Below are 12,756 nucleotides of genomic sequence, written 5' to 3'. Positions count from 1 at the left end.
CCTTTGTTTGCATGGCTATTGTGCTTCCTCTTCTCGTCTCCGCTTCTTCTTCTTCTTTTTTTTTTTTTTTTTGAAAGAATGCTCTGCTGCAGCTGCAGCTGAGTCATAAATTTTCCTCCTTTGTCTTTCTCTTTTGACAGCAGCCTTTCCTGTTTACTCTTCCCCATGTGCTGCATTCAACTCTGTCCTCTCTGTAAGCATGTTTGGAGGATGTAAGACGTTTCTTCTTGGAGGGGCTGTCAATGCTAATATGTTACAGGCCCTCTTGCTTGTGTTTTATCTTTGTTTCTTTACTGCCTCCTTCTGCAATGTGCCAGCCGCAGTCAGTCCTCACTTCAACGAAAGCAGCAGCTTGTGGCATGCGATGACGTCGGGCATCTTTCAAAAGCCAAACTCCAAAGCTGCGCCGAAGCTCTCAGCTTTTTAATGCGTTAAAGATTATGGAGAGGTGTGAGTAACTTATAGTTCTGCATGTTGTCTTCTTTACCAAAGGCGTACAATAAATATTATTTGCACTCTGGCCCATCAAGATAGCGAGTAAAAAAATAAAGCAGAATATTGATAGCAAAAATAAAGCGGAGAACTGGAATGTGTGTGAAACAGCTTAAATACCTACTTTTGATAGGTTATGTCAATATATATCTTTCCTTCGTTCATGAAAGCTCGCACAGGGTCGTCCAGTCTTAGATAAAGCATGTCATTAGTATTCATGCTAGTATAATTTCAACATTGATTTTGTGGAAAAAAGAAGTGTCAGATATATAACCCATTAGACAGATTGTCTGCAGGCTTCCATGCCAAGTAAACTGCGGACTTGAACTTGCCTAATACTGTGGAATCTTGTTGATACGATCATCAACATTGGCCGGGAAAAGAAAAAAACAAACATATCCGAAAAACGTATTATGCAGAATCGTATCAGATTCCACTGTAGTGTTATTGATAATGTAGAGTGTAAAATATCTTGTTCTAGGTTGTTTCCTTTCCTTATGTATTGACATACTTCATAGTGCACACACAATATAAATGTCACTGTTATGTAGAAAACATGGTTCTATTTATTTCATGTCTCGGGACTTCAGAGCTTCTCTTCAATGACTTAACTACATTTTCTGATTATAGCATGAAGGCTGTTTCCATGAGAAAGCAACCGTCTTTTGTTAAGAAAATTTGGCCTTCTCATGGTGCACTGTTTCTTGCATTTTGTGCACACTCATTGGTGTACTTAAATGCCTCCCTGTCATAGTATGTTTACATCTACACTATTGGATGTGTGCACTATGTAGTATTCTGTAAATGCTTGTGTCATAGGGTAGTGATGGCGTTGAGAGAGAATTTACAGAACAACTTCTCTTGGCACAGCATGCAATGAGCGGCCATTATGCCAATAGAACCCATGTACGTGCACATTAATTACGCTCTTTATTTGTTGAAAAATACCATTTGTCAGGAGAGAAACTTGCTGAATTACGTGCCCAAACCAGAGCACCACTAATATCAATGTGACATCAGTAATTGCAACATACTTTCACTTAGCTGGGCTATTTTTGTGTAGAACAGGTATATATCCTTTATAAACAGTTGTCATAGGGACAAAAATGTTGGCGAAATTCAGTGTCATGGGGTGGGTGTGTGGGGATGCCAAGGTGATCTGCTGATCTAGATTAGCCAAATATTTATCAATTGCGCTCCTTTAATATAGCTCACATGGAATCGTAACATAGATCAGGGTGTTGAATGTAGTTTTTTAGTCAATAAAAATTACATTGGTTAAAAATTTTAATAATTTTTATATCGTATATACCCAAAAAATCAGTGTTAAGCACGTGTGATTTTTGCATCAGATAGGTTCTTACAAGTGGAGCTAATCTGGTTGATGAGTAGATGAGGATTGCTTATGAGCAAGATAACACATAATGCTCCCGAAGAAATATTTCAGTTTGAATACCCAAACAACCACTTGATGTGTGCAGCATCAGAGTGCATGTCAACATGACTTCAGTGAAAGCTTTGCCTCTGTTTCTATCTTCCAGCAGTAATAATGCTTTCCGAAAGTTTGTTACTGACGGTGTAGGTTGCCTGCATTTGTTCTTGGCTCCTGCAGCCTCATTTTGTCATGTCTGAAGGCTTCATGTATCAGTTGAATTCACCACGGTAGCTCAGTGGCTATGGCGTTCTGCTGCTAAGCACGAGGTCGTGGGTTCAATTGCAGGCCATGGCGGCTGCATCCTGATGGGGGCAGATTGTAAATATACCTGTGTACCGTGTTTTGGGTGCACGTTAAAAGAACCCCAGGTGGTGAAAAATTATCTGGTGCCTTTCACTGATAACCCATTGTGCCAGTTTTGGGACATTAAACCCCACAATTCAATTTTTATTTTTCAGTTCACATGCCCTCACCTGCTACAATGGGTGTTGTTTTTTTATGGTCAGAAAGGCTGCTTCCAATTTTAAGCTGTGCAGGCATGTAGACATTCTGAGATTATACCAGGTTCAACATCGGAAGATTGAAAATTATCCGGGAAGTTGCAGTAATATTCCGCATATAATGTAAAGTTCCTTTCTGTATTTCGGTACATCAAATTTGCATCTTGAATTGCATTCAAGTACTGCCAAATTTTGTAGAGGTGCAAGTGTCTTTTGGTCTTCTATAGTAAAATAAATAAAAAGAGTTGTTTAAGGTCGTGTTACATTATAACAAATTCCCTTTAATTTTGAAAATTTTGCAGCCTAAGAAAGTGCCCCTCGCATTACATTTGGTTTGCATTATGTGAACACTGTAGCTGGCAACTGGTCATTATGGTTTAAGTTATTTTTTTTTTTAAAGTTAAGTGCATGTTGTGTTCTCTTTTGATGGTTTTGGAGCTGTTCAGTGATCACGTCTTTTCCTTTCTTCCCAGTGCACTGCCGTGCTGACAGAGACTAGTGCAATCAAGACGCTGACCAAGACTAGGGAGTTCAAGACTTTCACTGAGACCAGCACTCCCAGGACATTCGCCGAGACTGGTGCACCCACGACACCACGTGCTGAGGAAGCAGCAGCCGATCAAGTGGCTTTACCAGAGATTGTCCGAAGTGGTGCCTTGAGGATAGATCGCTGGGTGTTTGTGGACATTGCCACAGGACGAGAGTACAGTTTGGACGAAGCTTTTGCCAAAGGGCTTCTAGATTCAAGGCTCAAGGCAGCTCTCTTGGAACCCTGCGGCATCAGGGATGCCTCGGGAACTGAGCTGAGTCTGCGTGCTGCCATCGATAAACGGTTGTATGACCCCGAACGGGCCACTCTTCTGAGTCCCAAAAGTGGCCGACCAATCACTGTCGAGGAAGCCATTCAGCTCGGCATCATAAAACGCGAAAAAGTGGTGTACTTGCTTAGGCGTCGTTTGGTCAGGGTAACTGAGCTGTCAATAGCCGAGGCACATGACAGGGGCTTGGTGAATCTTGTGACTGGCTTCATGAACGATCCCAGTACTGGAATACCGGTATCACTTGACGAGGCGTTCGCTAAGGGTTGGTTGGTACGAGAACGAGTTGAGGATAGTGAGGGCATGACTTTGTCGTACGCTTTAGACACTGGACTGGTGGATGATGCCACTGGGAAGCTAAGAGACCAGCATTCTGGGGACCGGTACACACTGCGAGAGGCACTGGCACAGGGCCTTCTATCTGCAGACACTGCAGAAGTGGTGGACACGCGTGAGGGGACCTTGGTGACGCTGCCTCGAGCCCTTCGCGATGGGCTGTTGTTGGATACAGGTCGATACGTAAACCCTGCCACACGAGAGCAGCACACACTGGCTGAGGCACGAAAGCGACAGCTGCTGACCCCTCCTTTGACTCTCAAGGATGCCCACGATCACAGTCTTTTAGATGAGGATGGCCAGGTGAAAAATCCCTGGACAGGCACCTGGATGACACTTCTCGAAGCCATTGCTGTTGGTCTGCTGGACCCATACGTCAAGTGCATTGTGCACCCCAGAACTCAGGAAGCACTGTCGCTTTCTGAAGCCCTCGCACAAGGAGTCATTACGCCAGATGGCAAGTTTGTCAATCTGGTGACTCGGGAAGTGCTTACCCTCAGCCAGGCAGTGCGCCTTGGTCTTGTTACATCTGTCTGTCAGAAAACAATATTCAATGTCTCAGCCTTCCAGGACCCCACATCAGGTGAGAGTCTCAGTTTTAATGATGCTGTGGCACAAGGCCTTTTGAATCCAAAAACTGGTGTTCTCACATGGAAGGATACAGGGCGACAAATTCCTTTTGAAAAGCTGGTTGAAGAGCAGGTCATGCAGCCTCAAATTTTTGAAATGTTCCGCAGGAGAATTGGCTTGAAGGATGACAGTGGACGAGAGCTGACACTCTCAGAGGCTGTGTTTGATGGTGTGATTGACCCAAACACTGGCCAGATACGGGACAGAAAAACAAAGCTTCCCATTCCCTTGAAAGAGGCACTTGCAAAGGGTGTGATCACTCCTGAGGGGGCAGCACTCTTGCGCGGCCTGCTGAGAATCACAGTAAGCACTGCCACTGTGACCAAGACTATCACTCGCTATGTCACTGTTTCTTCACATGGTTCCCAGGATGCACCGCTGACTGCGGAGGATCAAACACTGCAGGAAGCTGTGCAAAGTGGCCTGCTCGGTCCTGAGACGGAGTGGCCAACAGACATTGGGGACCATGCCAAGCGAACACCTGTAACCCCAGAGCCGATTCGGAGAGCTGAGGCCCACCTCATGTATGATGACACACAAGACATGACTGGGGAAGGAAGTGTGTTGCATAGCAGCAGACGGGTTATTGATACACATTTGCACACATTCGGAGAATGTGGCGACGTTGCAGATCAGGTTGATCAGCTCTTGAAAGATGTCCCAGAGGTACACACCGTGACAGATGCTGGCTTACCCAGGAGGAAAACTCAAGGCTCGCCATCTAGAGAGGCTGCTGATGCCAAGGATTTTTCAAGGCCACAAAAAGAACGCAAGGTTCCTATTACTCCTGTACCATCCCTGACTGCAGATGAAGAAGAGAGCATACACACTGTTACTTATCACGTAACATCCAGACACGAATTTTTTGAAAAGTCTCATGTTGTTCATGACATGCACACAGACACACTGAAAGAAAAATCAGATGAAGTCACAAGAGATGTTTTTGGCCGTGGCACAATCATATCTAAGAGCCCAGACACACGGGACAGGCCTGACAAGAAAGGTGAGGAAGCAAAGGATAGGATACCCACAAGCACAGCAGGCAAGCAGCCTAGCGACACACCCCCTCCTATAAGAAAAATGAGCCCGACGAAAACTCCTGCCAAGGGCAAAGAACAACCCACTGCTGATCATAAACAGTCTCCACAGATGAAGAGGCCTGTAAAGCCTGAAGCTGCTGCAGGCAAACCAGTCTCGAGAACCTTGCATGACGAACACGATGTTTCGGAGCACGAGAGTGTCGAAGACGTAAGAGTCTCAATGACCAAAACGTCTACAAGGATCGTTGACATTTCCCACCATGAGAAACTTTTTCCGACTAAGGAATCTGAGCAGGGTCAAAGCGCACAGTCCCCACCAACTGTTCCAGCTAAAGGCAGAAAAGTCCTGCCTTTGGGTCAGACACCATCAGAAGGCAGTCCTGTGAAAACAAGAGAGCCGTTTACTGAACATGTGCTGTCAGAGGACGTTACAGAAAATAAAGAGTCTGTGCTTATTGAGGAAATGCTAGAGGAAACCGTTGGAGAATCCCAAATGCGTGATGGCCATGAGGACCTGCCAGGAGTGCAACTGAATGGTGGCCCTGAAGTAGGAAAATCTGGAGCTTTAAAACCATCCCCGCCAAGACAAAAGTTGCCTACAGCACCGAAAAGCAAAGTGTCACCATCAAAAAGCAAACCAGAAATTAAGGATCTCTCTCCGAAAGAGAGCATGCCTGAAACAGTGGATAGCAGAGATATATCTCTAACGAAACAGAAGGAGCCCACAATGCAAGACAGCAAAGGTAAAATGCCTTTAAAAGAAAAGTCACCTTTTACTGGCACTGTGCCCAGAAGAGATGCGTCTCCTACGAAAAAGTCTCCGTCATCACCCGAAAGGAGAGATCTATCCCCACCCAAAAAGACTATTTGTGCACTTGATATCAAAGAAGAGGCCCCTATAGAAGTTTTCACACTGGAAGACAGAAGCATTTCTACGTTCAGACAGACAGGACCTGTGTCACCATCGAGGAAGCGGGCAGAAACTTCTGACGATAAAGACATCCTTCCATCGAAAATTAAGCCTGAGACACCCAACAGGGAAGATGTGTCCCGAGCAAAAGGGGTGCCTGAAACACCAGCACGCAGAGGTAAGCCTTCATCAGAACAGGATCTTCCTGAGACACCTAAAAGCAGAGAAACATCACCATCTAAACAGAAGGTGCCTTTAGCTCCTGGAAAGAGAGATTTTTCACCAGCAAAAAAGATGCCCGGATCACAAGATGAAAATGATGTGCCCTCATTGAAGATGACTTCTAGAACACCAGCAGACGATGACACTACACCAGAAAATGTGACGCAAGGACCAGACCAAAGAGGCGGGTTTTCGAAAAAAGAGATGCCTGGAGCTCCTGAAGAAAGGGAGACATCTCATAAAAAGGTGCCTATAGCACCAGAAGAAGACAGTGCAATGCCAGAGAAGTTGCCGCCTGAAACACAAGAGGAAGGAGATGTAACACCACTCAAAAGGGTCCCTGGAACACCAGGAGGCATAGATGTGTCACCTCTGAAAAAACTGCCTGTGAGAGCAGATGAAAGGGATGTGTCCCTACTGCAAGAAGTGACCACTACACTGGAGGTCAGAGACATATCGCCACCTAAAAAGATGCCTGGAACATCAGAGGACAGAGATGCATCTCCATCGAAGAAGGTACCTGAAACACCAGTGGGCAGAGATGTTTCACCACGTAGAAAGGCACCTGCACCGCCAGGTAAAAGAGATGTTTCCCAACCAGAAATATCTCGAATGCCAGAGGAAAGAGATGTGTCACCGTCTAAAAAAGTGTCTGAGTCGCCAGAGAAGAAAGACGTGTCGCTACCTAAAGAGGCACCTGTGTCTCCAAGGAAAAGAGAAGTGTCCCCATCAAAAAGGATGCCAGGATCTCCAGAGGGGAAAGAGGCATTCCCATTGAGAGAAGTTTCAGGAACACTGGACAGCAGAGAGGTGCCACCATTAAAAGAAATGTTTGACACACCAGCAGAAGGGGTGTCCCCACTGAAGAAGGTGCCTAAAACACAAGGAGGAAGAGACGTGTCCCCACCAAAAAGGGTGCCAGGAATGCCAGAGGCAGGAGAGGTGTCACCGCAGAAAAAGGCACCTGGTGGCCCAGAAGGCAGAGATTTGTCACCTTCTAAACATGTGCCTGGATTGCCAGAGGAAAGGGATGGCTCTCCAGCAAAAAGGATCCCTGCAAAGTCGGAAAGAAGCGGTGTGTCCCCACTTCAAAAGGCACCTGGAACACCAGAAACCAAAGATACATTGCCATCTAAACATGTGCCAGGATTGCCAGAGAGGAGGGATGTGTCGCCATCAAAAAAGACACCTGGAACACCAGAGGACAGAGAGGTGTCTCGAAAAAGAAATGCGCCAGGAACACCAGTGGAAAGAGCAGTGTCACCAGGTCGAAAGGCAGCTGGAACACCAGAAATGAGGGATACGTTCCCATCTGAAGATTTGTCTGCATTACCTGAGAGGATGGATACGTCACCACCAAGAAGGACACCTGGAGTAACAGAGGATAAGGCACTTACCCCATCAAAAAAGGCACCGAGAACGCTAGAAGAAAGAGAGGTGTCCCCAGTACGAAAGGCACCTGGAATGCCAGAAGGAAGAGATGTGCCATTACCTAAACACATGCCTTCATCACCAGAGAGGCGGGATGTGTCACCGCTCAAGAAGGCACCTGGCACACTGGATGACAAGGAAAAGGAGGTGTCCCCCTTAAGAAAAGCACCTGAAAGGCCGGAAAGCAGAGATATGTCACCCTCTAAAAAGGAGCCTGGAAAGATGGAAGGAAAAGGTCCCTCCTCACTGCAAAAGGTGCCTAGCAGACCTGAAAGTAGAGATGCTTCACCACCTAAGAAGGCCCCTGGAACACCTGGGGCAAGAGATGTGTCCCCACCAAAAAAGGTGCCTGGGACGCCAGAGGGCAGGTTATCGCCATCTAAAAAAACTCCTGTTTCACCAGAGAAAAAGGAGGTATCCCCATCGAGAAAGATCCCAGGAACCACTGAGACCAGAACTGTGCATCCTCTAGATACATTGCTAGGCACAGAGGAAAACAAAAGTGGGATTTCACCAGAGCACAAGGAGCCTGAGCAGTTGAAAAGCTTTGATGCGTCACTCACTTCTGAGATTTGTGAAACTCTCGAAGCCAGAGTTCTGTTTCCTGAAAAGCAAATCACACCCGAAACACCGGAAGGCAGAGATGTTTCGCCATCAAGAAAGGCACCTGGGCGGAGAGATCTGTCTCCATCTAAAGAGTTAGCTAGTGTGTCAAAGAACAGAGATGTACCTCCGCTGGAGAAGACCCCTGAAAGGACTGAAAGCAGAGATTTTATGCCAGAACAGAAAAGCCCTATGATATCAAAAAGCAGGGACACTTCCCCAACAAAGAAACCTCCTGGGGCACCTGGAAGCAGAGACACATCTCCGTCTAAGCAGAAGGCACCTGAGACACGAGAAAGCAGAGATGTATCCCCAGTGAAACGAACACCTGAAACACAGCAGACAAGAGGTGCATCTCCAGTGACAAAGCTATCTGAAATGCCAGAGCAGAGAGATGTTTCCCCGACAAAAAAGGCACCTGGAAGACCAGAGAGCAAAGATGTATGGCCATCAACACAAAATATACCAGAAACACCTGACAGTGCAGAGAAGACTCCCTCTATGCAAGAAGTGCCTGTAGAAACAGGGCAGATAGGTGCATCCCCACCAAGAAATGTGCCTGAAATGCTGGAGAGAAAAGATGGACCCCCATTAGAGAAAGTGTCCAAGAAACCGGAAACCAGGGACCTGTCCCCACCAAAACAGAAGCTGTCTGAAGTACCGGAAGGCAGAGATGATTCACCATCAAGAAAAATTCGCTCAAAAGCGAAGAGTCGTGAGGCTTCCCCATCAAAACGGAAGTCGCCCGAAACAGTGAAGACTACAGGAACATTCTCTTCAAGTGAGCAGGTGCCTGAAGCCATTGACAGCAAACAGCATAAATTTGAAGTAGAAGTCCTCGACATTCCTCCTGGTGGATGGTATCTGAAGGATGCTATTGAACAGGGGTTGTTTGATGCCAAGGAAGGACTGTTCCTTATACCAGGCACTGACAGGCTGGTGTCCTTAGAAGAGACACTGAAAATGCAGATCGTAAACTCTGATTCAGCAGCTGTACTTGAGCCTGGATCGAGGAGAACCCTTACGCTGACCAGAGCACTGGAAAAGAATCTGCTTAGTGCAACTGGACATTATTGTGACGTGAAAACAAAACAAACATGGACGATGGAAGAAGCAGTCAAGCATAAAGTTGTGATTCTGCTACAGCGTCCAGATAGTGCAGCCCCTGGGCATGGGCCAACTAGGTCTATCCATGTGACAAGGGTTGCTGGCCAACCAGACATAGTAGAGGTGAAAGCAAGAGAGCTGGAAGCACCTAAGCAAGACTTCCCAAAGTTTTCTGACCTTCAAATAGAGGAACTTTCAAACAAGGACTTCAGGAGACCTGCAGACAGGGCTCCTGGCGCAGCATCGGAAGTAGCAAGCATATTGAAAGGCAGTCCAGAAAATGAAGAAGTCATTATTCGAGAAGCAGGCACGCAAAATGAGATCAAGTTAAAGGATGCTGTTGGGAAAGGTGTTATAGATTTAGATACTGACACTTACACTGACAGAAATACTGGCCGCAGGTGGAAAATTGAAGAAGCTGTCAAAGCAGGCATGCTTGCCATTGTCGGCGCACCACTTCTTTTGGGAGCGAAGGCAATCGGAGCCCTCCGGGAATCAGCCACTGATGAAACAATTCATGCAACGGCTACATGCACAGAGCCGATTCGTACTACCCGCGAAATCACCAAAGTGGTTCGTCACACAAGTTTGCACATAAGGGACGCTGCTACTGGCCGAGAGGTACCCTTGGAAGAAGCAGTGGCCTTGGGTCTTATCAACGAAGAAGCTGCCCGAGAACTAGAGGATAGTGCAAAGACCACCACCGAGCAGAGTGTGCACACCACAACCACAGTGCTTGTCACAGACCCTGTGACTGGGGAGACCATGACGCTCGCTGAGGCCCTTGAGCAGGGCCGCCTTGAGCCAGAAACAGCAGCGAAACTCCAGCGGGGCAATGTGACTGGCGTTGTGACTAGTGTACAGACCTGTCTTGAGGGTTCGGGCAAGGGCAGCACGGTGGCATACCAAGAATTGCTCAGTGCTCCCAGAGAAGTTGCGAGCAAGCATGTAGAAGAGGCACGGTACGCTGTGCCTCGCTTTGAGGTAACGCTGGGCAGGGCAACAACATCCCAGCAACCTACCTTGCAGAAAGTGCGCAGACTGGTACTCAGCCCCACAGAAGCCCGAAACAGGGGAATCGTGGACAAAGGCTTAGTGTTGGAACCTAAGCAGGGGTGCTGGTTACCTCAGAATGAAGCAGAAGCTGCAGGTCTTGTAGATGTTCCCACAGGAGACGTGCTCGTGCCCGTGGGTCGGCCACTGTCGCTGCCTGAGCTTGTGGAACAAGGGCTTGTGGAGCCAGGAACCCAGCGAATTGTACATCCAGAGACTGGTGCTCTCTTAACACTGGAAGAGGCTGTTCTGTGTGACATTGCTAACCCGAAGTCTGCTGTGCCAGGGCCAGAGTCCCCGTTAACTCTGGAGGAGGCACTTGTCTCTCAGGTTGTTGACAAGGACTCTGGTTCTCTCACAGTGGCACCAGGCACTTTAGTGACTCTTGTCGATGCTGTACGGAAGCTGAAAGTATTTGACAAGCTCGACACACCGAAGTCCGTGGTTCCCATACCAAAGCTTGCCTTAACTTTTCCTGTTGCGTTGCGTCGTGGTGTGGTTAATGTGACTGAGCACACGTACACTCACCCAGTGACGAAAGAAAGAATTACTCTGGAGCAGGCCATTAAAGATGGCTTGCTTTTGCCGACTCCCTCGATCCCCACACAGGATAGCCTGCATGTATGTGAAGCAATTAACCGGGATTTGATAGACCAGGCTACCTTCAGCATGAAGAACCCTCTTACTGGGCAAGATGTGTCAGTAGAGGATGCAATGGAGTCTGGTCTTTTGCAGCTTGTACCATTTGACAAGTCAAAATTCACGTCTTATGGTAATGTGGAGCACAGCATCAGATACATTGCTCCTGTGCTTCACCGCACTACAGTAATCAGAGGCACTACCATCATCATCAGGCCCGGTTACACTATGCCGCAACCAGGTCAGGTTCAAAATGTAGACAGTGGTGATGTTTTCTCTTTAGATGAGGCTAAAAAACTTGGAATTGTTCAGATACAGGAATCTGTTGAAAAGCCCACCTTATTCGAAGCTGTGCAGCAAGGTTTGGTTGATTTAGAGCGAGGTCTGTACATTGCAGATGGTGTCACTATTCCGATTAATGAGGCATTTTCTACACACCTCTTAGCTCGTGACAGCACAGGCTCATTACAGCCTGGCAAGTACACCCTTATTCAACTGTTTGAACTTCACTATGATGATGATATGCACTTGTTTTGGGTCCCAGGCAGCAGCCAGCCTTTGAGCCTTGATGAAGTGACAAAAGCCGGATATCTAGATCTAAGCACAGTGCTGCTTGACATTGATGAAGGTCGTGTTTTCACCGTTCAAGATGGTATCAGCTCGGGCTACATTGACACTGAAACTGAAAAACTTACAAGGCATGGCCGTGAACCCTTGTTCATATGGGAGGCCATCAGATCTGGGATTTTGGTGGCCATTGATGCACCCTTGCTTCCGATGTTGCCAAGGAGATTTGGTCCAGTGACTGATTATGAACCCGAAGAGGTCAAGAGCCGTCTAGCTCCTTCAAAGCAACATTCACCAAAAACAGAGCCTGGCCATGTTGTTGAAGGTTGGAGGTCTTATTCCTACTGAAGAATCTTCAGTGCCAAAGAGGCCAGCCAGGAAAGTGCGACCCGAGTCTCCAGGCAGTAAGCGGACTGCAACTAGCCCGCTGTCATCTAGCAAGGAAGTTGCACCGAAGTCTCCATCAAAAGTTACTGCACCAAAGTCTCCAACAAAAGAAACTGTGCCCAAGTCTCCAACGAGAGAAGTTGCAACCACCAAGTCTCCAACGAGAGAAGTTGCAACCAAGTCTCCAACGAGAGAAGTTACACCCAAGTCTCCAACGAGAGAAGTTGCGCCCAAGTCTCCAACGAGAGAAGTTGCAACCAAGTCTCCAACGAGAGAAGTTGCAACCAAGTCTCCAACGAGAGAAGTTACGCCCAAGTCTCCAACGAGAGAAGTTGCACCCAAGTCTCCAACGAGAGAAGTTGCGCCCAAGTCTCCAACGAGAGAAGTTGCGCCCAAGTCTCCAACGAGAGAAGTTGCGCCCAAGTCTCCAACGAGAGAAGTTGCGCCCAAGTCTCCAACGAGAGAAGTTGCGCCCAAGTCTCCAACGAGAGAAGTTGCGCCCAAGTCTCCAACGAGAGAAGTTGCGCCCAAGTCTCCAACGAGAGAAGGTGCGCCCAAGTCTCCAACGAGAGAAGGTGCGCCCAAG

The 12,756-nt window shown here is 47.4% G+C and overlaps 1 protein-coding gene across 19 annotated transcripts in view; it reads left to right on the top strand.

Moving 5' to 3' along the window:
* The window catches only part of LOC119466304 (dystonin), a 228,329-nt gene that overhangs the window by 142,234 nt on the left and 73,339 nt on the right, over positions 1-12,756 (top strand). For 4 of the 19 annotated variants that reach the window (XM_049657605.1, XM_049657604.1, XM_049657603.1 and 1 more), the window contains exon 1: positions 11,960-12,718. The exons of 12 other annotated variants lie outside the window; for them this stretch is intronic. In XM_049657605.1, the coding sequence (XP_049513562.1) occupies positions 12,097-12,718 (622 nt within the window). In that variant the 5' untranslated portion in view covers positions 11,960-12,096. Of the gene's footprint in view, positions 1-2,900; positions 12,719-12,756 lie in introns of those variants that run through there. 3 more of the 19 variants (XM_037726802.2, XM_037726800.2, XM_037726801.2) reach the window with 1 other exon arrangement.

Source organism: Dermacentor silvarum, chromosome 10 (genome assembly GCF_013339745.2).
Source record: "Dermacentor silvarum isolate Dsil-2018 chromosome 10, BIME_Dsil_1.4, whole genome shotgun sequence".
Classification (NCBI taxonomy): Eukaryota; Metazoa; Arthropoda; class Arachnida; order Ixodida; family Ixodidae; genus Dermacentor; species Dermacentor silvarum.
This window is presented reverse-complemented; position numbering and strand designations above follow the sequence as displayed.